Source organism: Cydia amplana, chromosome 4 (genome assembly GCF_948474715.1).
Source record: "Cydia amplana chromosome 4, ilCydAmpl1.1, whole genome shotgun sequence".
Classification (NCBI taxonomy): domain Eukaryota; kingdom Metazoa; phylum Arthropoda; class Insecta; order Lepidoptera; family Tortricidae; genus Cydia; species Cydia amplana.
The window spans coordinates 16,060,952-16,088,946 of NC_086072.1; the positions used below are offsets into that span (position 1 = coordinate 16,060,952).

Sequence of the window (27,995 nt, forward strand, 5' to 3'; positions counted from 1 at the left end):
CGTCAGGGTTTAAAAATACGGTAAGTAATTACCAACATAATTCTTCAATTCATTTTTAAATTAAGCCCAGCCTCATCATATCATAGGTCATATTCGACGCGAGAGGTAGGTATAGTAAGACTGCTCATCACTGGACCTTATATCTTTGTGATAAGGTTTATGATTTGTATATAGACGATGATAGATACCTACTTAAATATTGTTATGCCCGCAATAATCACGTACAAAACATCCAATTCCTGTTAGTGAAGTTAAACTTTCCAAGAATTCGATATCTCCGACACACATGATTTATTACAGAGGAGGATTTAGTGGAGCAAAATAGGTACTAAAGTAAATAATAAATAACAACCAAAGATAAATCGAATACGATTATTTAAACATAAACAATCATAATCATGGGAAGGATGACAAATGGCGGGACGACTTGGATGCATTCTGCCCAAAATGGTGGGAAAATACGAGTACCAACGACAGGGTCAAGCGGCAGGCCTTTGACAGTGGAGAAAACGAGGGGTCTTTGCCTAGCAGCCGGCAGTGGGATACTAAGTTAGGCTATTAATAAAACATAGGTATAAGTGTTGCCGCACTGCTTAATGACGACATAGGTATTGTTGTTAGAGAGTTTTCAAAAGTTTAAACAAGATATAATTATAGTAATTTCACTAATTATTTACAATAATAGTTCAAACTAAGCGAACTCCTTTTCATTTAGCATCTAAGTACATGAATTATGAACCAACTACGTATGTAGTAAGTCAAATTATTGCCTGGCAAAGATTATTCGAGATAGCCCCCATTGACAATCGCTGATCCTAATAAGGACCAGCCGAGCCTAATAAAGCTGATCCTAGTAAGGTTGGTATACTTGGTATTTAATTGGTGGTCATTCTCCTAAGAAAGTGCACTTACATGTTTTTGCAATCAGATTATCAGAAAAAATTAGCAATGAAATAGCAAAACTTATAGTCTGCGCGGAAATAGAAGAGTCGTGGAATGTATGGGGCCCAATACATTCCACGACTCTTTTCTTTCTGAACAGACTCTACCTACAATTGAAGTGAATTTGTAATGTACCTGATTCGGATTCAGACTGCATCAGCATTATTGCGGCGCGACATTTTTGTCGACTGCATTGCTGCATTGCTGCAAAATCCGGTCATCGATATTGAAATTGACATTTGCAGCAGCAATGTAGTCGGCAGTAATGTCGCGCCGCAATACTGCAGCAGTAATGCTGGCACTGCAATAGATGTGCAGTAAAAAGAATACTTTACAAGCTTTAATCCATCAATGTTCGACGCAAATCAATGACGTGACGAGCGTCTCAAGCAGGGATCACAAATACGGAATCATGAGTTGGAAATTCGCACGATATTATCTCAGCATGCTGAGCGTGATTACAATTCAATTATTATAAGTAATGTACATTATTAATAATGAATAATGTTCTTACATAAATAATATAAATATATCATTCTTCCTGGTACCGTAAATAAAATAACTAATATAATATGGTTCAAAAGCTGCCAACTGTGGTCCAAAATTATAATTATCTTTGTTCAGGTGTGACTATTATTAGAATGGCGTACCTAATTTTATGGCAAAATATTTTTATTAACGGAAGAAAAAAACAGACAAAACTAAAAAGAACATTGGTATTGATACTTAATTACGTTTTGAACTTCTAGAACATAGTTTTAGTACTGGATATAAACTAGCGAAGAAAGAAAGCTTAAATTACGAGTAAGTACCTATGAATAGGTTTTATACCTAGAAATAAAACTTAGGAAGTTAGATAATGTCAAAACTTAAATCAAAGCTAAGGGGCAGCTAACGTCGTCCCGTCTATCTATAATATATCCCATAAATGTTTAATGGAATTGCATTGAAAGCACGAGAAAGTAGTACTTGCCCATTGAATGGTTGTCTCTGTAACAATATTATGAGCGGAAATCCAGGCTTTCTACGACTTTGGCCTTATTGAAATAGCTGCTTGAGTCGGAGACCTTAGTTTCGCAGATTTTATAAGCAACAAAGTACATTCGGCATTGAAATAACTGTACCGTAGAAAGCGTTTAAAATATCTGAGCATGCATTTTGACGCATTGGAAACTCGTGATCAGATATAATATATTTGGTCAAGAAATCTTATGGCAACTGTCTGTCAAATTATAGGATTTCATTTACATTATCATATTTGACTTGAAGAGCCTATATAGCCTATATATGAAGAAGAGGGCGTCCTTTCTGATTTTCTACGCTACGCTAATCGGTCTGAAAATTCCCGGCTAATTACACTTCAAGACTGACTGCGCCAAGACATTCCGTTTTTTTCATTCCAGGTTTTTGAGATGGTCACGTTTTACCACGCTTGTATCATTATGTCATCCAAGAATAGTGTCAAGTTGGTAGGATGTGATCAAGGCCATCACAAGGCCGGAATAGTGCATCGACCCGAACGTTGACCGCGTCAACTGTTGCCACCGTCCAGGGTTCGCGTCACTGTGTCACGCTTCATGCACTCGCTCGTCATTCAAAAGAGGTTTGTGTCACGTTGGTCATAAGCAGGTGGTCAAGGCTGCCGCAAGGCCGGAGCAGTGCATTGACCCGAAGTTTGTGACCGCATCATCCTTTTGCCAGTATAAAACATCCAGGATGCATTAGTCGCGTTTTGATTTTATGACAATTGCTTCCGATAAGGTGACATTCGGATGGCAACTGCTACATTATTGTTGGGTCTGTACAGCTACATAACAGCGTAGACTCGGTCGGAGACTGAATTGACAGTGTCAGCGCCCGCGTCCATACCGCAGCAGTAATGCTGCTGCAGTTGATATCCGAAATATGAGTCGTGAAATGTATGGGGCCCAATACATTCCACGACTCTTCACTTTCCGAACACTACATTCGCACATTAGTGTCACTTGTAACAAGTGATGATTGTTTATCCAAAGCAATAAGCGCGTAAGACGTAACCGTGTATTTATTTAATTCAATTATGTATTGTGTTTATGTATGTATTAAAAGTATTAAAATGCGGCTTCTAAAAGCAAGATCCATAAACTTAAAAAAAAAAGATTTTATAGCGGTTACCATAGGTTTTGCTTTCATTTCGTAGAAATGGTTTGCGTGTAACCATTTTTACTGAAGTTACGAGTTCCACTTACATTTAGGTACGCAGTTGTGTAGTTGTTTATAAACGTTTGTCAAATAATATTATACATACGAGTATATTGGGTATTTTGGACATTTTTGTAACACGTAGAGTTAACGTAAGCAAGAAAGTACTGATGTGCCTAAGGAAACTTTCCAAAATTGCGAAATGTTTCGGAAATTTAACGTAGGAAAAATTCGGAAAATTTCTTACATTTTTGTATGAGAATTGAAACTTTCCAATTTTAAATGTAAATTTCCCATATTTCCTAGTGAAAGTTTAATGAAATTTCCGAGAATTTATAGAATTTTATGGAAACTTTCCGCAACTTGCACATCTGTACAAGAAGTATCTAAATTCTAAAGATACCTCAGTCTGTTAGATTCTGGCAAAATACCTACTCGTGAAAAACTTCTAACGAATATCCAATATTGTGATGCAATAGTATGTAAATGACACTATAATTCAGTGCGTAGACTGCGTAGTTACTCAGATTTAATTAAGGAGAAAAAAAGTTATTACTATACTTTTGAGGTTATAAAAAAAAATATGAAGAAATTAAATGGGATAAACTTAATCCGGCGCCCCCTGCATCGTAGGCAGGGTCACTATCTTGACTAGAGGCCCGATTCGGATTTTGAAATAGATATCTTTTAGACATCACCAAGATACGATAACGATATTTTTAGGATCTAACCTGTCAAATTTGACATTTCCGCGATTCTGGAGATACTCTTGAACGATTTCCACAAGATATGACTTAGAGATCCAATTCACATCTAATAGATATCTAACTCTATCTAACGTAAAAGTGACATTAGTTGGCCGAATTGAGCTGCAAAAGAGAACTAGTTGAAATCTAAACTATAACGTATCTAGAATGTCTCTTGTGAATATCTTGAAGTACGAATACGGCAGTAGGAGGCCGTAAAATTCGGAGGAAATATGTTCCCAACTTTTCCTTCTGAATTAAATACCGTGACGCACTTATATCGGATAATTGCATCAACAATAGCTGCGACCTATGGAGTTAGGGTCAGATAAGTGCGCACGCAGACTCTACCTACTGACGTTTCAGATAACTACGAGTATAGGGTGAAGGATCAACCGTTTACACCGGTTACATGATACGACTATACGAGACCACACAAGTACATATTGGAATAATTAATTTAATTTCAGTGTTAAGACTACCTGGTAGATTAAACGAGGGTTTGTCAGCATCATTATATCGGTTGAAAAACTTTAATTATAAGTACTTTTAGGCCGTCTTTAAGGAACTGTGAGTGCCAGTTTTAAGCAGTGCTCGCGAGGTCTAGTGGAGCAAGGGGACCAAGGGGACCATTGGGCTGTCGGGAGGCTCTGACACCCCCTTGGGCCCCTTGTATATCAGCAGGCTCAGCACGGTTCCATTTTTATCGACTATCACTATGCCCGTCACTTTCGCACTTACATACTTGTTAGAACGTGACAGGCATGGTGATAAACGATAAAAATGCGACCGTGCTACTAGGGCTGGACGATTTACAAGGGGTCGCCCGAGACTCCCGACTGCCCAATGGTCCCCCTACCTCTCCTACATCTCACAGAGGCACTAGTACAGTGGTTCCTAACCTGGGGGTAATTACCCCCGTGGGGGTAAAACTGGTATTTTACAGGGTAATAAGCTAACCTAATTTAACCATACAACAAACGTACACGTTTTATTTTTTATTACCATTGGGAGGAGGGGTAAAATCAGGTTCCCTAGTTAGTCATAGGGGTGACCGGACTGAAAAGGTTAGGAACCACTGCACTAGTACATATATTTAGATAAGAAAGCCGCAGCGCAGGTTGAGCTTTTATCGAAGATCACTTTTGTACTAATTCACCTATAACAGCGATACTTAATTATTAATAGGTAACTAATGACAGGCGCAATTGTAATAACTAAATGTAGGTATTGTTATTATAAATTGTTTCCTTAAAAATTAAATAGCTGTTTTAAATGTTGTCAGTAATAATTGTAATACAACTCATGGTAGGGAAGGTATGGTGTATTCACAATGTGAGTCATTTTGTTGTTCGCTCTGACCAATACCTTTTACACGAATATATACCTATCGTTATTTTGGCGTTATCGTTATTTTGTTCTTAACCTTTACGATAACCTTTTGTTTTTGAGTAGACAAGCCAATTGGGATTTTGGGTATTTTAGGAAAATTTAACATTTTTGATATCCTTTTTAATTTAAAAATTCCAGAAAACATTCAGACTAGTTTAATGACACCTCATACTGGCTAGGTACATTTTGCTTAATCCGTTAAAAGTTAGTTAATTAGGTAGCTATAAAATAGTCCGTTTTTTTCTAGATTATAAATTTTATTACCTACCTCGAAAGTAGTGGTAACTTTTTTCCTCCTAAATTGAATTATTTGTTGTATATTGAATCCTGACCAAGAAGTAACTATGTATATGGATAGGCCTCTAATATGTGCCTATTAACAGCCCTAACAATTAGAGATAGGCTCGAAAAACGGAAAGTGGCCAACAAGAATGGTTTCAATGGCTTGATGGTTTTGCTCTGCTCCAAATACTTACGTTATATTGTAAAATCCAAAAAAATAAGCCTCTTTTCATTTATTTCATCATTTAACTTTAAATGTTAATGGGGTGCTAATTATATTTATTACGCCAAACTTAATTCAGTTTCACACTTGTCCTATTTTTTAGCATCCCCAGCGAGATCATCACGACTACCAATTAAATTAATTGTGTTCGATCAAAGCATGACGGCTGTTTGAATAGGTGTCAGACTCGTCAAGCACGGGTAATGCTCGTATTTATATCTTCAAATAACTCAAGTAAATAAAACACCAATAATATTTCTTTGGGTTGATTGGTATTCGAAAAATATCAAAGACTGAATTTATTAATCGGTTTGAATACTAATCCCTTCCGAGGCACAAGGCCGTGTTAAAAACTAAAATTGTTTTACTATAAATATCATTAAGAATTTGTTTGTAAAAAAATAAAAAGGAAGCGTATCACACGTTCAGTCTTTACGAGTAGATCCAATGTACGAATAAATCATTTTTAATTGGATGGCATAATTAACTAATGATAAATGATAATACGATTTGGTTACCTATGTACTTTATTTCATGATTAATATATTAAGATCACAAAGTGATGTCAACTCGTACTCGGGGCTATTTTCGTTTTTTTGTTCAAATCTAGTTTTAAATTGAACTATTTAGCTACGGTAAATGTGGGTATGTTATTTTTAAAATTGATCAGACGGAAACTGAATGATCAGAATTGAACCGAGTTGAAACTCGTTTTGATAGTAACTAGGTATTAGTAACACTGTTCTCTACCATACATACATGCATACCTATTAATGACTTGTATTGTAAGGTAGATAAAATACCTTACATAACTACAAGTCTTACTGATCTTACTGTTGGGCAGTAGCAATTTTAAATATTTGGTCAATCATTATTCGAATGTAGGTAATAGGTTAATATTATAAATTTATAAAGGTCCTCACATAAATGGAATTATTACATAAGTGCGACCCCAAGTATGCGATGCACGATTATGCGACAATATTTTTTTAACGACACTGCAATTCTGCGAAGTGAAGAAGTGATATTGTGCGACATATCACTATTCGACCAAACTATAGTCCGGCAGTATTTTAGATCGAAGTTAAATTGTGCGACATATTACGGCTCGACAATACTTCTAGTGCACGACAGTATTTGTGGGTCTACAGGTACCTATTTATTTTTAACATGGTCTCAGTACTTACACTGTTTCTTCTCAAAAAACATTTCCTTCACAACTGAACTAGACGGAGCCCCGCTTCGCGGGGCTCCTATTTTTGGGCGCTTTGCCCTTCGGGCATCTGAAGCTACCTAACGAACCTAACCTACCTATTGATTTAGTATGACCTCCGTGAAAACATTACACTTGGGGGAAATATAGTTAGGTAGAAGGTAGTTTAGGTTCGTTAGGTAGCTTCAGATGCCCGAAGGGCAAACCGCCAGCGGGGCTCCGTCTAATTAAGTTGTGAAGGAAATATTTTTGGAAAAGAAACACTTAGTGCGGTGGGACTGTGGTAAAAATAAATAAAAATAAAGTGCGACCACGGTTAAAACGCGAATATTTCGCACAAACGATATTCGCTCAAACGGTACATCGTATAGTCGTGCATCGCCTAATAATGTTTCGCACGAACAATAGTTCCCACAAATGACATGTCGTACAATCGTACATCGCCTAATCATACGTCGTACTAACAATACTTCGCACAAGCGTACTCCCGTAGTAAACCCCACATAAATTAGTAGCAAAAGATGCGCATAGAAGGTAATGTTGAGGAATTATGGGGTATTTTAATCATGGTATTACTCACAAGCTATCTCTAAGTGTGATCTTAGCGTTCTGCATAATTCTCTTGATGACTTAATTATAAGACCTAGGTCATATTAATAAACAAAGAACATGAGTCATGTATCTACAAATACAACTAACACAGTTGCACAAAAACTATTAACAGTAATGTTTCATTAGATTATTAAAACCTATCATATTATTCCTTTACAAACGAAAACCCTAATAAGACAATGCCAAAGAATTAACAATAGGTATTTTTAATATTGTATTGTATTGTAAGTAGGTACTTACAATACAATTTAACGCCTTTTCTAGGTCTCTGTAGTCTGTAAGCAAGCACAAGAACGAGCGCCGCAACAGTAGGTTTCGTCTGCCCACTAGATGGCGAAAGGTTAAACTTAAAACTGTAAGGGCCACTTGCACATTCCAGGGTTAGCCAACTAATTCGGAGTTAACGGTTTAAACTCGGAGTTAGCCGTAAAGGTTAACCCTGTATAAGCGGTTAACTCCGAATTAGTTGGCTAACCCTGGAATGTGCAAGTGGCCCTAAGTGATTAACAAAAGTAGAGTTTTATCCGTCAACTATTATCTTAACGGACATAGAGAGAACCTATAATTTTGAGCATAGCAATATGTCTGTTACAAACAATTGCGATGTTTTCGTAATTTTGCAATTTGAAACGAGTAGATAGCCACAAAAAAGTTGAGTGGACAGGACGATTTTACACGACTGAATTTTTAAGGCCATTATGCACTATCGTGCCTGTAATGGCACCAGTTTCCTAAAAAACATGGAAATCAAGTAAAGGAGTATATAGTATGGCTCTTCTGAGGTGAACTTTTCGCTTCGGACCTTAATCTTTCAAACAAAGGCCATTGTCTCTATTATACACAACTTACAATGTTAGTTAATAATATACGCCTGGCGTGAGTACGAAGTCACGTCTGCGAGGTAATTGTACATTTGTCACACAGGCGCTTATAAGGAAATGTATTGAAAACTAGGTGAATTCTATGCTATCGTGTTTTTTTTTTACCCAAAATAAATTAAATTTCAATCCTACTTCTATCTCGCCCCATTTTGTCACTAAGTTTCACTCCTGGGTATATTCAAAATAAGTAATGTGCTCTCAAATTGAGACTGCCGTATTCGAATTTCAAGATATTCACAAGAGACGACACGTACTGGATCCATTCTAGATACGTTATATGTAGTTTAGATTTCAACTAGTTCTCTTTTGCAGCGCAATTCGGGCAACCAATGTCACTTTTACGATAGATCGTGTTAGATATCTATTAGATGTGAATTAGATCTCTAAGTAATATCTTGTGGAAATCGTTCAAGAGTATCATCTCCAGAATCGCGGAAATGTCAAATTTGACAGGTTAGATCTTAAACATATTATCGACGACATTTAGATCTTAAATATGTTATCGTATCTTGGCGATGTCTAAAAGATATTTAATAGATGTCTATTACAAAATCTGAATCGGGCCCAGAGTCTCAATCTACTACTATCGACCTCGGGTGTATAGCTTAAAACTCAATAAATGTATGGCTCCGCCATTTTGAAAAAATAATAATCAAAAAGATGTCAAAAAGTGAATCATCAAAATAATCTGTTTAATATCACCGAACATGCTCAATTTCATGAGAATCAGTTGAGAGTTACGATCTTTAGAGGAGAACATCCGGACATACGAAAGCACTTTTCACTTGTTTCCAAGTTGAAACGGAGACCTCCGCCTCCGCTTATGCTCGGTCAATAATCGATTTGAGGATTAGATCCAGTGTTTTGTTGGAGTTCATTTGGAGTTAATTCATTCATTTATTTATTTCTATAACAATATGATATTGTGTGCACAGTTCGATGGCATGAGTAATGCAACAATTATGCCCACTTAAATATAGATACTTACCTACTAGTCATTTTATTTTTTGCGATTGGCTATTAAGGTGACGGTAGAGGTGGGTAAATTTTCAGATTCTGTCAATTTACCCCATTTCACACACAAGCGCACTTCACGCACACTACCTCACTTTACTGGGACAGGTCATTGACCCATCAAGTTTTTTTTAAGATAGCGTTTTGAGTTTAGTGGCCTCCTTTTAGGAAAAGCGTTCCATTGAAAGAAGAAAGAGAAACAATACATTTAATCTTGCTTTCCTTGTCTGTTCATGTCACACGTGACGTATTTAAATTCTAATAATTCATTTGGTTGTTGACAATTTTCTACATTATGGCTTTGTCGAGATACGCGTTTTCTAAAGTTAAACCGAATAAAACCAGATGTCATTAAGTCAGATGTAAAATTTTATTTACTACTCTATACGACTTTTCATAAGGCTCAAAATCAATTAAATGAGAATTTAAATAAATAAAGTTCCGGCAGGGTGCAAAATTTAATTAAGGCGGACAAAATAAAATTTGAAAATATATGGAAACAGTGTTGGCTAATGTACCCCTAATATCTTTACCGATTTACTTTTATGTGGTATATTCGCCTTTTGTTTCACTATTAAATTAATACAATTAAAATAAAAAATATTATACCGGTATTCCACCGGTATTATTTCAGTGCTGAAGCGATTATCTTCGATCGTAGCCTTGATAATGTAGGTGTTGATAGTTACTTACGGCGGTAGGAGCGGCAATGAACCCCGTGCAGAGTAGAACGTGAGGTGCGTTGGGATAAGTGCATATATCTACTTATAATTCTTTGGCTGGTTGGTAACCCTCTATATTTTATTTTTTGTTTTACTGTTATTAGGTTAAGGGAGTTTTAGGGAGTGAAAAAAAAATGATTTTCGTTTTATGCGCTCGCGTGATTGCCGATGGATTATAATTAGACAAAAGAACTTGTTTTCCACGCATCGAATGTAGATCCCTATGACACTTCCTCCAAGTCTTGTCCAATAATGTTTATACCGTATTTTAATTACCTACCTTAAATGTTACATTTCTAAATATTTTTTTTGTGCTATACATACTTCAAAAAAATCGCTGGAGGCCTAGCGGTAAGAGCGTGCGAATTGCAATTCCGGCTCGTACCAATGAGTTTTTCGGAACTTATGTACGAAATATCATTTGATATTTACCAGTCGCTTTTCGGTGAAGGAAAACATCGTGAGAAAACCGGACTAATCCCAATAAGAGCCTAGTTTACCCCCTATGGGTTGGAAGGTCAGATGGCAGTCGCTTTCATAAAAATTAGTGCCCACGCCAATTTATGGGATTAATTGCCAAGCGGACCCCAGGCTCCCATGAGCCGTGTCAAAATGCCGAGACAACGCGAGGAAGATGATGATGATGTGACACATACTTCCAAAAAAATCTACAAATATTTTACGTGACAACTGCTTATAAGTAAATATTATGTAGGTACACTTATAAAGTATAAAGTAGAAAATATCTTATAGGTACATAATATAAAAACCGATCATGTACGAGTAGGATTCACTATGGGTTCCACAGTTACACATTTTTATTGCATATTTTTTGTTTAAGACCAACTCACCTATTATAGGACATAGGTCTTCCATTAATCTTTTGGCGTTGAACTATTTTTTGTATATGTATTTATGTAATACAATTCTGAGTTAGGTTATGGTACATTTTTGCTCACCTACTTATAATTATGTATTATATCTGATATGTCACATGATACCAAAAATCGCCGCAAAGTTAAAAGTTCATTTATTTACGTTACTCATCTTCGGATGACCGACTTACTACTTCCTTACTTGACATACGAGTATGTGTACTAAATTTCAATTGAACTAGTCCAGTAGTTACGGTGAAAATTGGCTTTAACAAAATGGCAGACACACGAGTGATCTTATAAGGGAGATTATTTTCCTTGAGTGAATGGTATGCATTTACCCCAATGCACCTCACGTTCCACGCGGCGCGGCGTAATCTGGCCCCTATTTCACCACGGTGACAGGTACGACAAAAACATCACTGTTATTGACGCCATAGGCATCCATGGACTACAGTTACCGCTAACACTGATTTAAACTTTCACGATTTTTACACATTATTAAATTGTACAACGGAACCGCAAAACGTTCAAGCGGATAAACAAGACCAAGTGCGGGTAGTTCGAAAAACTCGCGCGGTTAGAAGATGCTGATGTCAACTTAAGCCAGTCTTCTCCGAGACCACGGGGACAACGCCGTCCTCGAAACGTCGGAGGTAAATCTTAAAACTTAGATACGCGATTAAGTCCCGTTGTACAATTTAATAATACAGTTACCGCTTACCATCGGGCGGGCCGTATTCGTGTTTGCCACCGTCATTGTACCTATTTATAAAAAACATTATTATATCGGATAAAACAGACATTTCTCTCGCGAAAAAATCTTGTGACAATTGTCACAAGATTTTTCAAAGAATTTTCGGTAAGTCTTGACAGGAAATGAGTTCTGTGTCGCAATTTCGATACAGTTGCCGTGTTTCTTGTGACAATTGTCATTAGCTTCGCAAAATAAGAATTTTTTAGTGGAAATATAATGGAGTTTATTTATTTATTAAAATGTTGGTGGCAAACAAGCACATCGCCCGTCCGATGGTAAGCGGTTACCGTAGCCTATGGAGGCCTGTGACGTCAGCAACAGTGATGTCGACAACTGTCGCACCTGTCACCGTGGTCGTGGTGAAATAGGGGCCAGTAAGTACCTAATAATCGCAGTGGTCTTAAGTGTCACAGACCCTACTGGCGCTTAAGTCCTTTATGACAATTTCTGCCTATTTTAAATTGTTCAAAAAAAAAAGAAACCGAATAATTATATCGGACTACCGAATTTTCACGAGAATCAGTTGAGAAATGTGATATGCAAAGGAGAAGAATTCGGACATACGAAAGCATTTTTGCCCAAGTTGAAACGGAGACCTTCGCCAACGCTCGGTCAATGATGGTTTAGGTACAGCTAGCTGCAGAGAAAAGGTACCACCCCTGCATACAATTATCTATCTGGTCGTACCTTTTCTCTGCAGCTGACTGTACACCTATAAAAATGGTTGTCCCTGCTGCTGTAATTTTATACCGGTACCGTACTTTGTATTTCAACCGGTATAGTTTTACCTTCAAAACGAACCGGTATTGATAAATAATAACGGTACCATACCGCTTATACCGTAAAGAAAGCATGATGCAGTCTCTGCTTTGCACAATTATTGTGTGGACAAAATTCTTATAATCACCGAAACGTACATACCTACGCACATAATGTCATTGAAATAAAACATTGTTATTTTATAGTAAATTTATATAATACTCGATATATAACACATAACAATAACCAGACCGCAGCGGTATTAGCCTGTAAGCTTCATCTCTTGTCTCCAAATCCGCAAAAACTAGTTAGTACTAAATGCTGGTCTTGCTGTTATTTTATTCTTGAAGATTATGGCTTGTTTCTTGATTATTGAGAACAGCACGTAATCGCACACATATAGACAGAACGAACGGTAACAAAGTAGGTGTAGACACTAAGACTTTCAGGTATTAAACGAATTACGCTTCGTATTAATAGGTAAGTAATATTTAAATGAATATATAATATTCTCTAACGTAAATACAAGATTACAATTGACATCAAATGTCATTGACGTACAGAAGTCATATACTTTTTTTTAATGACGCAAAATTGATACCAGCATAATGAAAATCAATCCCAATCAGTAAAACGAGTCTTTAAACTTTTTTCATTTTAAGCGGGTTTTGAAGGAACAAGTTACTTAAATTCAATTGTAATCGTATTGTTTTAGGATAGTTTACTGCTGTTTTCGATCGTTACGACCTGTAAATAACAACAAATCAAATTTTAAATAAATTTATTTACCCTATTTTTTGAAATACAATTTATCTACTGGTATACATTTTCGTATGCGTATATGATGAAATGTCTAAATAATGTCAAAAACGAGCTACGACGACGTACCATCGACGTACACGTCTGCTTCGATCCAAGGCCAGCGGCCATCTGACTCGAAGAAGAATTTTGAGTGATGTCGTCAATGTATGGAAATTGTACGAAAGTTTACATTTGGGATTGAATTTCTGTGTTGTATTTGTGAGTAAAAATATAAGTAGATAATAATTTGCTAGTTTAGTTATCTAGCTTTCAAAATCACACAACAACTCAATTACTGTTAAAGGCAAAACTGTAATGCGTGTTGCTCAAACGGAACTCCATATTTTGATTTTTGGATACTTTTAGTGTCGATTTGTAGAGAATTACAGCAAATAAAAAATATTATGCCGTGAAGAGCCGGTACACGACTTCTTCGTGAACAAATTTACGTATAATTTAATGCAGTTATTAAACATTTCTTGAACAAATTGATTGCATAAAGTGAGCTCTAAATCGAAAACGTCATATACCGTCCCCTTAAGTAGTCCACATAATGCACACACATAAATGTGAAGGGTCTAAACTGAATGTACCTAACCTAATCATCATCTTCCTCGCGTTGTCCCGGCATTTTGCCACGGCTCATGGGAGCCTGGGGTCCGCTTGGCAACTAATCCCAGTAATTGGCGTGGGCACTAGTTTTTACGAAAGCGAATGCCATCTGACCTTCCAACCCAGAGGGTAAACTAGGCCCGTATTGGGATTAGTCCGGTTTCCTCACGATGTTTTCTTTCACCGAAAAGCGACTGGTAAATATCAAATGATATTTCGTACATAAGTTCCGAAAAACTCATTGGTACGAGCCGGGGTTCGAACCCGCGACCTCCGGATTGCAAATCGCACGCTCTTACCGCTAGGCCACCAGCGCTCATGAATGTACCTAACCTAATAAGTTTGCTATTTAAGTTATGCATAAATAATAAATGTAGGATATTTAGAATCTCTAGAAAATGTTGGGAAAATTACAGAAGTAAAGATGTTTCGAATTTTGAAAACTTTCTGTATTGACGCCCGCGTATAAACTTTAACCAGTCGTTTGTAAGTCTCATCTTATTGCGTGCCTAACGTAGTATGTATGTAGGTACTTACAATGGAATGATGCAATAATAGTAAGATTTATGGGACCGACTAATCGGCCCTAGGAAAATCCTGCTTGTGGTTTTGTTTGAATTAATCATGTTTAATTTGCTCCACTTTTTATTACGAGCGTTCTGGGAATACATCTCATTATTGTTTTTATTGATTTAAGTAAGAAATACGATGGGAACTGTCATGTACAATGTTGTTACATTGTTTCAGGCAGGTCATTGTCATTTAATTAATCCCTACTGTGGGCAATACTGAAAGTTCCTATAATGAGCCACAAAGAGATGACGCAGTGAAATAAAAGATTGATCTTATACCTTTAAACGAGCAATTCTTATATATTTATATATCTCGAGAATCTCGGAAACGGCTCTAACGATTATGATGAAATTTGCTATAATATGCTATTGATCTTATCTTTGAGAAAACGCGCATTTTTGAGTTTATACCAACATATACATATACCAACCTGTGGTCCAAACCTCGACGTCCAAATTTTTTTTTAGATTCCTCACATCGTGGGCTATCAATATACCCCATGTATGTTAGCCGATTTTTCGTAGTTTTCGAGTTATGAATTTTTGAACTTTTAACTTTTGTTAAGAAATTCCCGGGCGAACCAATTAATTTATTAAAAAAAACTATTGACCTTTTTTGGATGTTTCTTTTTGTAACATAATCCTCTACAAACGGCGCAGTTGCTAAAAAAAATCAGCATCCTCACTTGGCTGCGAGTTGGAAAAGAAGACTAAAGTCAAAGTTTTACGTTCATGCACATTTGCGCCTTCCCACTTGGAACCAATGTACGACTTTGTCCCAGTTGCAGTCGAGACTGCGGGACCTTGGGCTGTGGAGGCTAGGGAGTTTGTGAGGGATTTGGGTCGGCGGCTGAGGGACAGGGGGTGCGACCTTCGGTCCGGATCGTACCTGGTCCAACAGATCTCATTGGCCATTCAGCGCGGTAACGCTGCCAGCGTAATGGGGACATTTGAGCCAGGTACTATTACGGTTATATTGTTTAACTTAGATTTTAGAATGACGAAGCCTGTTGCGGATATCATCCTTGTTGTGTTTGGGACGAAGCATGTTGCTGATTTGCATTTGTGGCCACCGGACGAAGCCTGCGTTGTGGATTTCTTACATATATAACTAGAGTTTATTCTTGAATAAATTATTTTTTTATTTAATGCAGCTTAGAGAACTTAATGTTCTCTAAGCTGAGCAGACAACAAGGTTATGTATTTCTTGTTTTACGGTTGGGTATAGCATTTCGCGTAGACCATCAACAACACTTGACTTGGCACGTTGAAGTACCTATGCATTGCATCCCACAAAAAAATAATTTATACTCTTCACTACATCTTATAGCTCTAGAAAGGGAAAATAAAACATAAGACAAATAAAAATCATAGTCTTTAATCATTGCACAATTTCTTAACTCTTAACATAGGTAGGTATCTACTTCTCCAGAATACGTACCTACCTGATATCGATCATAACCTCTAGCCGCCCATACGTCAAACCTTGCCAAGCAAAATGAAATTTTATTTTGTCAACACAAAGTTCAAATTAGAATGGAACAAGAGACCTTTTTATAGGTCTCTGGGCGCCTAGAGGATAACATTCTTGACTAAATGTTCTACTCTTACTGCTATTGTTTTTCACATTTTAAATGTTCTATTTTCTCCCACGATCACAGATTACTTCACAAACTACAATTGTCTAAGTAACGTTGACTTTCACTGTAGCCCAGCCAGACTTAGCGTTTTTTACCGTACCTGAAAATAAAGAAAATATTTTAATGTGAACCTTAATTATTTTTTGTGCGCTATGATAAACGAAACTTGTTTTACAATTTATACACTACCGTAGGTATTATCCCGTATTTACCCGCCAAGATCAGCGATATTTTTTATTGGTTATGATCATAAAATTGTGACTATACGAGTAAGTAGTAAGGGAATAAGTTACCGGTCCATCTATAATAGTCTGCTGTTTTTACTAGAGAAAACACATATAAACTTGTAAAATCTGAATTGCAGTAAGAGCAATGTACTTGAAAGTTCGGCAGACGTCCCAGGTCAAACTAATATTGACAAGTAAGACCTTATGACACACAACTAAATTGGATAATATGAATGCATATGATATAGTTATATAGTTACATATATTGGAAATTTACCTAATACGACTAGCGTCAGAATCAGAAACTAAGGTAAAGGTCACGTGTTTAGACTGACATTTGAATAAAACCTGATTAAGAACAGACATAAAAATTCAAACGAACGTCATAAGGATAAATGGATGCATAACAGGCAAATATTTCCATTACAGGTGGTTTCTTGTTATTGTATCTATATTTATTTACTAAAGCCACGTTTTGAATTTCACATTTTTAGAGCAGCAGGTAATATCAAATATAATTTATCCAGAGGACATCGGCAATCGAAAAACAGTAAAATATTAAATATGGATCAAAAAAATGTTTTCTTTTAAATGTCACCCTATTGCATTATTTACCATTTAAAACTTATTTCATAAATATTTAAACGTTTATATAAATATTGATGTTGGAATCGACTCCATAATAATAAATTTGCTATCGTATCACTGTGTAAATTATACATACCCTCCGCCATAAGAGTTAGATTGAGCAGTAGCTGTAGCAGTAGCTGTAGCGGTGGCAGAGGCAACGCCGTTGCTATGGTAACCACCTCCATTTCCTCCGCAACCGCCTCCACAGCCGGCTCCTTGATTTCCGTAACCAACGTGGTTGTCACCGCCGTAGCCACCGCCGCTTCCGCCACCACCACCGCCGCCGCCGCCACCACCGCCGCCGCCGCCGTATCCGCCGCCGTAACCACCGCCGCCACCGCCGCCGTAGCCACCTCCATAGCCGCCACCGCCGTTGCCACCTTGGTAACCGCCACCACCGTGGTGACCGTAATGACCGCCGCCATGATCTTTAAATAAAAAGGACATATGCAAAAATACACATAAGAACAGGATGTCTGTAAATAAATGATATTGTTAACAGACAATATGTCAGAATACGGTTTGTTATTCTGGACTCCTATTTGACTTGAGAATATTAAAAGGTGACGAGGCTAACTGCCATAAGTAATTTTGCTGTCAAATTCGGGAAATCGCCCTTACATGTACTCTGTCGTCTTCTAAAATTTGATAACTTGACTGGTGACTTTCTGATACATGTGTGGTGAACCTTCCATCTTTCAAGGCTCCAGTGATTACGAACTGACTCAACTGACGAAATATTAGATTTTGAGTAAACCCAAGCAATACTACGTATATTTACCATGATTCTCATGAACGACTTTCACAACTATCGTCTTGGATGGCTCCTGGTAACCACCGCCGCCACCGTAGTTGCCACCGCCGCCGTAGCCGCCACCGCCGCCGTAGCCGCCACCGCCGCCGTAGCCGCCGCCACCGCCGTAGCCGTTACCGCCGCCGCCGCCGTAGCCACCTCCGTAGCCAATGCTGAAACCACCTCCTCCATACTCGTATCCACCGCCACCACCACCGTGGCCTAAGAGGATTTTCTTTAGCAAGTGTCGCTTTTGGCGATTACTTTGAGGTTTTGTAGTTTCTGATGGTTGCACTTTTTGGTCTTCTAGTTTCTGAAGCAAAAAAATATAAATACGGGTCATGTTTGAAATTCAGGTTTTCAGAAATTGTATTGTTTTAGTTTCATACTTATACAACGTGCAATGCACTTTGGTCTTATCAGTTACTTCTTACTAGTAGGTACCTACTTAATTATTAGTAGGTTTACGAAACACATACATTTATGTAGTACAATATAAATTATATATATATTTTTTCATTGCATCTAAAAAATATTATGAATCGGAATTCATAATATTTTTTAGTTTGCTTTGGCTTACTTTACGATTAAGCTCTTGGGAAAAATATTTAGCTTACCAATCTAATGCAATGTGTGTCTACAAAGTTATATTTATAATACCTAAGTCATACTATAATTTGCACGTGTTCACATTTAAGTACCTACATATCAGGGTGCGATATAATGAAGAAGCCACTTGGCAGACCGGTCGAGATGTTGTTAAACAGGTAGCGCTTCAATTATTTATGGCTAGACTATTAAAAAAAAAGCTTAATGAGTTTCAAGGTTAAGTTAGTAGTCCTATAGGTACCCTATAAAGCTTTCCGTGTACTATTCCTGACACTATATTGTGTAAAGTACCTAAATAAATTTACGTAATTAAATTATTTTCAAAAATGATTTTTTGAACCATAATTTAACTTACTTCTAAAGAACAGACAATAAAAAATCTCCAATTTCTGAGGTAGAAAACTAACTACAAGCAACTGACTCCATAATTTAGACCATGGATGGTAGCAATGTCCAAATCTCTTGAGTACCTATATGTTATCTTAAAATGGGTCCTCGTCTTAGTCTTGCTTATTAAGCTACCTATATATTCTTGAATTGTTCATAATTCATAATATATAGAAACTCATCTTTGTCCTTAATATTCTCTTTTTACGAGAAAAACATACATTAACTACACTGGCATAGCTGCAAGCCAAGCTAAAAATAACAATGTTTAATCACTATTCACCTGAACATAAATCGGATTGGGTGGTCCGCCCAAAGATTTGGCTGAAGGCTCAGAGCGGCCTTGCGGCGCATTCTGCTGCGCGAGCAGCACTAGCACGGGAAACTGCCGCGCGCGGTCGTTGCTGTGAGTCCTGGAGTCCCTCGGAGGGGCCAGCACAGGGGCCACTAGGACCACCCGCTCCCCGCCATCGAGGGTGTTGTCTGTCACACTAGCCGCGGTCAAGGCGACCAGCGCCAGCAAGCTCGCTACCTCACCAACGCGTCCCATTGTGATCACTGGCGCTGGACCCACAACGCCAACCTATTTATATGACCAGTTTTTTCTGCAGACTCCGTGCGACGTCACAACTCAGCCGTTTCGTATAAAGCGGTGCGTCTGATTCCCACAATGATGTTATCGTTGATGAGATACATTAATCTCTGTTCTATGCTTCGATAACTGTGTTTTTCCTGATTTAAATTAAAGTATCCAACGTACTCGCATTATGATAGTTCGGAAAATGAGGTTGCTGTAAACAAAACAAAAGATTATACCCGTTCTGTGCGGCCGAGCAAAACGTGATATAACACGCCTGGTAATTTGCAAAGTCCACGCACGTATACGTCTGGTTATTCCCTTAAACCGGATACCGGCTTGGAATGTATCTATACGTATATAATACGCACGCCTCATATGTGGTGAGATCCTTTTTATCTTTTTTTGCGAGATTAACATAGTTTATTTACATGTAGTTATAAAGCTGTGTAGATTTAGCTTACGCCTGGCTTGCTCCTTTTTTAAACACGTTTGCGCGCGGGGCTCAGTGATTGTTATTCTTTATTTGTGGCGAACCTTGACTCGCATCTCATAATATTATGTTACAGGTCTAAACCAGGAATAAAATACATATAAATTCAAATTTATTTATGCTAACGAGCACTTTCCGTATACAACACAGTCAACACACTATCTTATAATCTATCTACTTGGAATCGGCAGACCAGATACATGTAAGGACAAGTGACTTGACAATTTACTCTCACCTGCATGGTTTCGACGCTACTGTCGTACGTCGTATGTTCCCCGCGACACAAACATTCCCACATACGTACAAATACTGCTAGAATAAAGTCAGGTCAAGCTAAATCTGGACAGACTGCAGTAACAGAGTGCCAGATTTCTATGAAAATATAACGTGTTTACTGTTTATAGTGGGCAATATTTTCAGCCGTATTCGAACAATAAGATACATCAAATATTAGATATTGAAACGATATGGATCGGATATGTCAGTGTCAAACAAGTGTCAAAAGTGACGTTTTTGTTTGAAGAAAGAGTTTTTTTGTTGGCTTAGACGGGTTTTACTTATTAATCCTTCCTTTTGGCTTTGTCGTAGTAGATTTAAAAGTTTCCACTAATGATTATAATGTGTACAAAAGTGTCAATTTTCTACAAACAAGGGTTAAATTCAATGTCATGATCCATACCTGCGTGGGTAAAGGATTTCATTAAATGGAATCGTTGTATGATCAGTGCATGGTTCACCGCAATTAAAGTCAGATGGAAGCAATTAATTGACGCTAATGAACGGTTCCGAGTAATGTGGAAAAGGTACAGCCATTGTCCGGTGATAAACCCATAAGGTGAAATAATCAATGCTAAACTTGCTCACGTTAGGTACTGTAGGAATTAGATACCGCAGATATATCTAAATCTTATGATAAAGCTATTTATAGGTATGTGTCTAGACATACACCTTCTACACCCACATAATTTGTGTTTTTCAAGCAAATCAAACATTTACATTCGATAATCACGAATTTTATGGAATTAATGTGATATTAAAAACTATAGAAATTAGAATATTTAAACAAAGTCGCTTCCCGCTGTCTATCTGTCCCTATGTATGCTTACATCTTTAAAACTACGCAACGGATCTTGATGCGGTTTTCATACCTGCTACATTTTAGCCCAGGGCTATGGAAACCGAGGCTCGAGAGCATGCGGCTCTTTGGACCTGCAATCACGGGTCTTCCAGACTCCCAAACAATAAGAGGATTAAGACCACTCAAATCAACTATTGTGGATCTTTGACAGTCTTAAAACTGATGATTTATGTGGTTGACTTATCTTCAAAACCCTCTGTTCTAGCTGATTAACTAAACTATAGCGAAAAGATTTTAATGTACCTACCTACATATAGTTAGTACCTACTTATGGGTATACCTACTGATATCTTTAGATCCTTGCCATATGAAATTAACCCTAGATTAACGCTGCACTGCACTTGAAAGTATTCCCCTTATTGGAATCTGTGCGGAAAGAGAAGAGTCGTGGAATGTATGGAGCCCAATACATTCCACGACTCTTCTCTTTCCGAACAGACTCTACATAAAGGTATTGGGGTTCTTCAGGGCATTGACAGGTTGTACTGCTCATACTCATACAGTAGGTAACATAAAACAGGCAAGTACGTGATACGACATACAAATGAATATATCTAACTTTTTGACGGCGAAAGATAACGTCATTTCTGGTTTACCACCAGAAAAAACTTAGGTAGGTATAAAAGTTTTTTTTAACATTCCCAATTTGTTTTTCTTTGTTTAATGTTGTCCGAGGATAATAAAACAAAGTTAATGTTAGTAATATATTTAATCTTAAATGATAAATGCACAAACGTAAATAAAAAAATACTGAATGACAAAAGTACGTGGCCAATTTCATTTCAATAAATTCACGCTATTGCAACGAATACAGTGACTAAGTACGAATATTATTGTATATCCTTATAGGGCAGGCACAACGCCGTAGGTTCGACCAATACCGTTGTAATTATATTCTGCAACAAGGAAAAAAAACATTTAGGTAATATTTTTTACAAGTTTATGTCAAAAACGTTACTTTCGAAACGAATCATCTCCGGATGTTGTCTGTCTGTCGGTTTGTAAAACACGTCCTTATCTTTTTAGTTTTCCAAGGGATACAATTCTATTACTAACTGGCTGGTCCCAACACGATGAAGTATAATTTGTACCGTAAACCACCATACTGGGCTAATGCCCTCTACAAACGTCACCGGTAATCGTATGTAATTTGCAACACAGTGCGGCATTTGGCCGATCGATTGAGTTGGTTGCTCCTATTTTTTTAGGCATTAGAAAGAAAGTAAGCGATCTTGACATGTCTTTTAATTGAAAAACGCTTTTTAAAAATCAGTAACTATTACTTATGAAAGCAGAAGAATATAAATGATCGTATTAGATTCATAATTGTTACATATTTGCCATTATTTATTTTTAAAACGTGTTTTTAATAAAAAGACACGTCAAGATTGTTTACCTTATTTCTAATGCTAAAAAAACGAACTATAAGCCGGCAATTATCTCAAATCGCATGGCAGTTGTTGCACCGTATGTGGAAGCCTTAAAACGATAGTGGACGACTGCTTCTCCATACAAACGTAGTCCCTTTGTTTCTCCATGCGTATCGACTTTTTTCAGTTTTGTCTGAGTTTTTTCATCCATTTATGAAAATATTTTGATTTAGAACTGCGTAATTTAATACTTAATATACCTAAACAATTTTTTTTAGTTATTAAAAATATATAGCTGGTCAAACAACTTTGTCAGTAGAAAAAGGCGAGAAATTCAAATTTTCTATGAGTCAATAACCCTTCGCGCCTACATTTTTAAAATCTGCCGTTCTTTTCTACTGACGGAAACGCTTGACAGATTATAAAATTATAAAGTGTAAGAAACACTGTTATGTTTTGCATAATTTTGTATTGTTAGTTTATAAATATAGATAATTTTCTGGTGTTTTCCCTTTACAAAGGTAGTAAAATACCTATAGGTGCAAGTTTTCCGAAGTCATTTATATATCCGCGTTCCGCGTGTTTAGGTACAAGACGGCTTCATAACATCAATAAACTTTTATTGCTACGACCTACGAGTATGACGAACATACATAAATATGCAGTATTAAAGTTGCAAGTACCTACGTACAGTACTTACGCTTCGATAGTTAATTTAGTGTAAGTTAGAGCAAAGAGAATTATGAAGTTCTTGTATCTGTATTATTACAATTTAATTTATAAAGACTATTTAATCTAGGGCAAAATATTGTACGAGTAGAAAATAATATAGGCATAGGTGTGGAAATTTAATATAATATAATATTTAAATGATAAGTAACATTGCAGATACCTACTTAAACAGTTTATTTTTTTTTATTGTAAAATTACAAAACGCATTGCTTTAGGTATCGATAACAACGATTCACTTAATCGGCTGGACTACCTCTCGTTTTGTTACTTCGGCCCTTTTGTACGTAACAGTTCTTACCCTTATTATGTACCAGTTGCACAAACTACTATTTTGTATTCGTTAATATGTGTATATTCTATTCGATAAAAGTAAGAGATGTTATTAGCATGGAACGCCTGAAGTAATTTGCTCAATTATTTGAAAATACTAATAGCTGCTTTGATACTGCACGCTGTTGTATGGGAACCTGGCACTTTGTGACTATGCGCTGAAACTTGGCACAGTTGATTCTTAGCTGGTCTTGAGTTGATAGAGACCGGGAGACATCGAGAGCCACCGCGCATTTAGTGGGGGGGAAGGGGGGAAGTTCGACGTTGCCACGCTTCAATTAAAGCAACATTTCTCTAAAACTATAGGTATTAGGGCATGTGATATATCATTTTCAGTTAAATTAAGGATGAGGAATCTATTTTGAGAACAAAAATAATGCACTTTCTAACAAAAAAAATGATACTTTATTCATTTTTTTTAACCCTGGTTAACCCCGGGTTAGTGGGATGATGCAAGTGGCGCTAACAAACCTAAAACAATATATATTCACCATTTGTGTGTTTATAACAGTACTTAAACCCTACTTCACGGACGATCATGCATTGAGATTACCCTGACCCACGCTGAATATTATTTTTTATCTCCCATGTTTCAACAGATTTATATAATAAAATATATATTTTTGTAAACTAGATAAAGGTATCTTTACGACTATATTTTTTTGTTTTGAGATTTCTGGTATACTTTTGAAAAAAAAAGGTAATTATAAAAAAAAAACAAAAATCCTTTTTTTAGACCGTTCTACTTTATTCATTTTTTTTTGTTAGAAACTGCATTATTTTTGTTCTAAAAATAGATTCCTCATCCTTAATTTATCTGAAAATGATATATCACAAGCCCTAATACCTATAGCTTTAGAGAAATGTTGCTTTAAATGAAGCGCGGCAGCGTCGAACTCCCCCCCCCCCCCCTTCCGGCTCCCGGTCTCTATCAACTCAAGACCAGCTAAGAATCAACTATGCCAAGTTTCAGCGCATAGTCACAAAGTGCAAGGCGTCGTGCACTATCAAAGCAGCTATAATGATTGGACAGGAAAGCCAATTCAAACGTACTTACATTGTGACATCAAAATCATATCTAATCGACGTCATTCGCGCGTGCATTTCGCTCGTACTACAAACATTGACTCAGAAATAACCTATTTATAATAGTTTGTTTACCTACATTTTTTAAATAGGTACCTAAAAGTTGGTACAGACATAGAAATAGAGGTCAAAACAAATTACTTTGTTTTGAGGTTTTGTTCGAAACATGCATGCATCAGGTGAAACCAAAATGACAATTGCTACAACAAATTCAACACCATAGCAAGCACTCCGCGATTTCGTCGCTTAATTATCTACAGGTAGCTAAAAGTACATCCGTTCGGCCCCAATTTTGGGGAAAGCCATAAGTAAGCCGCGCGTGAAGCTGTCGCCACCTAGCGGCCATATCTGTGCTGATCGTAACAGACGCGTTTTCTTAGAGAGTGAGTCTTCTGTACTTAGTACTATTATTTATTCTGTGACCATAGTGAACCGTAGGTACTTGTACAGGTAGATTTTTATTTACCTAATAATTTTTATGCAATTAGTGAGTTTTGTTTGTCACCTCATAAATTATACAATAATAACAATTCCACAGATAAGAAATTTGTTGTATCTAAACAGTTTTTCTTTATGCTGGTTGTAATTTGCGGTTTTTGGAGTTGGACGCATCATAGAGGGTTTATGATATTATGTAAGTAGATAAAAATATAAGCTGTTTTGACGAAAAATACAAATATACCATTTTTAGGGTTCCGTAGCCAAATGGCAAAAAACGGAACCCTTATAGATTCGTCATGTCTGTCTGTCTGTCTGACTGTCTGTCTGTCTGTCCGTCTGTCTGTCCGTCCGTATGTCACAGCCACTTTTCTCCGAAACTATAAGAACTATACTGTTGAAACTTGGTAAGTAGATGTATTCTGTGAACCGCATTAAGATTTTCACACAAAAATAGAAAAAAAAACAATAAATTTTTGGGGTTCCCCATACTTCGAACTGAAACTCAAAATTGTTTTTTTCATCAAACCCATACGTGTGGGGTATCTATGGATAGGTCTTCAAAAATGATATTGAGGTTTCTAATATCATTATTTTCTAAACTGAATAGTTTGCGCGAGAGACACTTCCAAAGTGGTAAAATGTGTGTCCCCCCCCCTAACTTCTAAAATAAGAGAATCTTCTTCTTCCTCGCGTTGTCCCGGCATTTTGCCACGGCTCATGGGAGCCTGGGGTCCGCTTGGCAACTAATCCCAGTAATTGGCGTGGGCACTAGTTTTTACGAAAGCGACTGCCATCTGACCTTCCAACCCAGAGGGTAAACTAGGCCCGTATTGGGATTAGTCCGGTTTCCTCACGATGTTTTCCTTCACCGAAAAGCGACTGGTAAATATCAAATGATATATCGTACATAAGTTTCGAAAAACTCATTGGTACGAGCCGGGGTTCGAACCCGCGACCTCCGGATTGCAAGTCGCACCCATACGTGTGGGGTATCTATGGATAGGTCTTCAAAAATGATATTGAGGTTTCTAATATCATTATTTTCTAAACTGAATAGTTTGCGCGAGAGACACTTCCAAAGTGGTAAAATGTGTGTCCCCCCCCCCCCTAACTTCTAAAATAAGAGAATGATAAAACTAAAAAAAATATATGATGTACATTACCATGTAAACTTCCACCGAAAATTGGTTTGAACGAGATCTAGCAAGTAGTTTTTTTTTAATACGTCATAAATCGCCTAAATACGGAACCCTTCATGGGCGAGTCCGACTCGCACTTGGCCGCTTTTTTGTAAAATAATGAGGGCTAAATACGCTTTAACATTATTATAATATAGTTGTCTAAATACCTGGTACTTGGCTGACGACCACCGTCGTCCCTCTGCTGGGATTATTAACGCTGTACGGGGACATGGGAACATTTCCATACATTGGATAGTTCGCGGTACCTGTAAATAGGTTTTGACAAAAAAAAATTGTTGACTGTACTCTTCTTTAAGACTGTACCTTGCCTGTACATCAAGATTATTCTATAACCGTTATAATATAACGAATCCAAATTCATCAAGGTTACATCGGGCATTATTGCATTTTGTTCTATTTACTTATACACCAGGGCATTTTATTATTTCTTTATTTTATTTTAAATGTTGGAGATTGAAATGATAAGGACAATTTTAGAAGTACCTAGGTTAGTAAACACATCATCATAAATCGTAACATTTGGCTTACCCCTTTCAGGAACTACAATCACTGTTGGCGCTCGTGCCTGTGCTCTCGCTGGTGCAAAACCTAAAAACATTGTTTTTTTATCAGAATTCAGAACATAAGTACAACATAACGATGTCAAATAAAATTAAAATGACTACACTTTATAAAAAAAGTCCCCCGCCGCGTCTGGTAGTCTGAATATTCGCGATAAACTCAAAAACTACTGAACGGATTTTACGGTTTCAACCTATCAACAGAGTGATTCTTGAGGAAGATGCAGGGTGTATACTGTATAATTTGTTAAGGTTTTGTATAAATCCGTGCGAAGCCGGGCTAGGTCGCCAGTGTATAACATATATCGGGGTATAAAATTACCTGGTCTGAAAAGCTGTCTTTTTATTCGCTGCAGAACCAAGCTCTCCTCTCTGTTCATATTCTGAAATAAGCAAATATATTTTACTTAAACAGTCACCTCTGACATATAAACGCATTTTTCAATGAAACGTAACAAACAAACATGGTTATTTTTTGCTCATTTGAATTGATGATGACGACACTAAGATAGGCCCTGCATAATTAATTGAAAACAGTCATAGATATCTATCATATAAACCTGACCTCAGCCATTCTGATTGGCTTCATGACGTCATCTTCCTGGAAACACAGAGCCACGGTAAACAACGATACAACAAATAATAGAACAACACATAATCCCATTTTCTTGAACATTTCGACTTGCAGATGTTTCTGGCAACAACAGACTGGCTATGTTCGAGTGCACATACAAGTGTAATCTAGTGGCATGTCTTGTGTCGTCTCTTTTTATATTCTTCAGTGGAAATTATATTTTTCTTATCGTATACAATTAAACTCTGTATTTTTCTAATTACATCTGCGCATTGAGATTCATAATTATTACGTCAGTATACTTTGTTAGAGTCATGGTCATGGCTATGTACAGTAGTTGGAGTATAAAATCTATCCTAGTACATTAAACCACATAATTTTAACGTACAATAAACATTTGCAAGTATTTAAAAAAATTGTGTAGGTAAAGTAGGTAGGTACCACACTTATTTAAATTATTTGGCTTCCCATAAACACAATCAGATAAAACAAACTCGAAGAAAACCCGCAACTTACCTACGCAATATATTCTTGTATCTTATGGTTGATCCTTATCTTATGTCTAATTATATTACACACTTCCAGTTATTTCCATTATGTTGTTTTATGCTTTTGTCGGCGA

General features: G+C 37.0%; 3 protein-coding genes across 5 annotated transcripts in view; all 3 read right to left on the minus strand.

The window, feature by feature from the left end:
* LOC134647317 (uncharacterized) overlaps nt 1-27,995 on the minus strand; it is a 72,501-nt gene that overhangs the window by 22,029 nt on the left and 22,477 nt on the right. The gene's annotated exons all lie outside the window — the stretch shown is intronic.
* On the minus strand, nt 5,246-27,946 carry LOC134647316 (uncharacterized). Of its 3 annotated transcripts, none has more exons than XM_063501619.1 (6): nt 27,890-27,946; nt 27,122-27,182; nt 26,768-26,827; nt 26,386-26,484; nt 21,897-21,974; nt 5,246-5,256 (listed from the first exon to the last, which is right to left on the minus strand). In XM_063501619.1, the coding sequence occupies exons 2-5, from the start codon at nt 27,177-27,179 to the stop codon at nt 21,922-21,924; spliced, it is 270 nt and encodes an 89-aa protein (XP_063357689.1). In that variant the 5' UTR covers nt 27,180-27,182; nt 27,890-27,946; the 3' UTR covers nt 5,246-5,256; nt 21,897-21,921. The 3 variants fall into 3 exon arrangements, with proteins under 3 accessions (XP_063357689.1, XP_063357687.1, XP_063357688.1); XM_063501617.1 differs by lacking the exon at nt 27,890-27,946 and adding an exon at nt 27,365-27,546; XM_063501618.1 differs by lacking the exons at nt 5,246-5,256; nt 27,890-27,946 and adding an exon at nt 27,365-27,545 and having other exon boundaries at nt 21,887-21,974.
* On the minus strand, nt 16,192-19,561 carry LOC134647313 (uncharacterized). Its single transcript, XM_063501614.1, has 4 exons — nt 19,154-19,561; nt 17,863-18,187; nt 17,176-17,509; nt 16,192-16,324 (listed from the first exon to the last, which is right to left on the minus strand). The coding sequence occupies exons 1-4, from the start codon at nt 19,418-19,420 to the stop codon at nt 16,306-16,308; spliced, it is 945 nt and encodes a 314-aa protein (XP_063357684.1). The 5' UTR covers nt 19,421-19,561; the 3' UTR covers nt 16,192-16,305.

Coding starts and splice junctions, on each gene's coding strand:
- LOC134647313 (XM_063501614.1), bottom strand. CDS start 19,420: ATGGGACGCGTTGGTGAGGTAGCGAGCTTGCTGGCGCTGGTCGCCTTG. Junction 18,188..19,153: donor CCAATCCGATTTATGTTCAG/GTGAATAGTGAT, acceptor TTTTTGCTTCAG/AAACTAGAAGACCAAAAAGT. Junction 17,510..17,862: donor AGTCGTTCATGAGAATCATG/GTAAATATACGT, acceptor TTTTATTTAAAG/ATCATGGCGGCGGTCATTAC.
- LOC134647316 (XM_063501617.1), bottom strand. CDS start 27,475: ATGTTCAAGAAAATGGGATTATGTGTTGTTCTATTATTTGTTGTATCG. Junction 27,183..27,364: donor AGCCAATCAGAATGGCTGAG/GTCAGGTTTATA, acceptor TGCTTATTTCAG/AATATGAACAGAGAGGAGAG. Junction 26,485..26,767: donor GATTGTAGTTCCTGAAAGGG/GTAAGCCAAATG, acceptor ACCTATTTACAG/GTACCGCGAACTATCCAATG.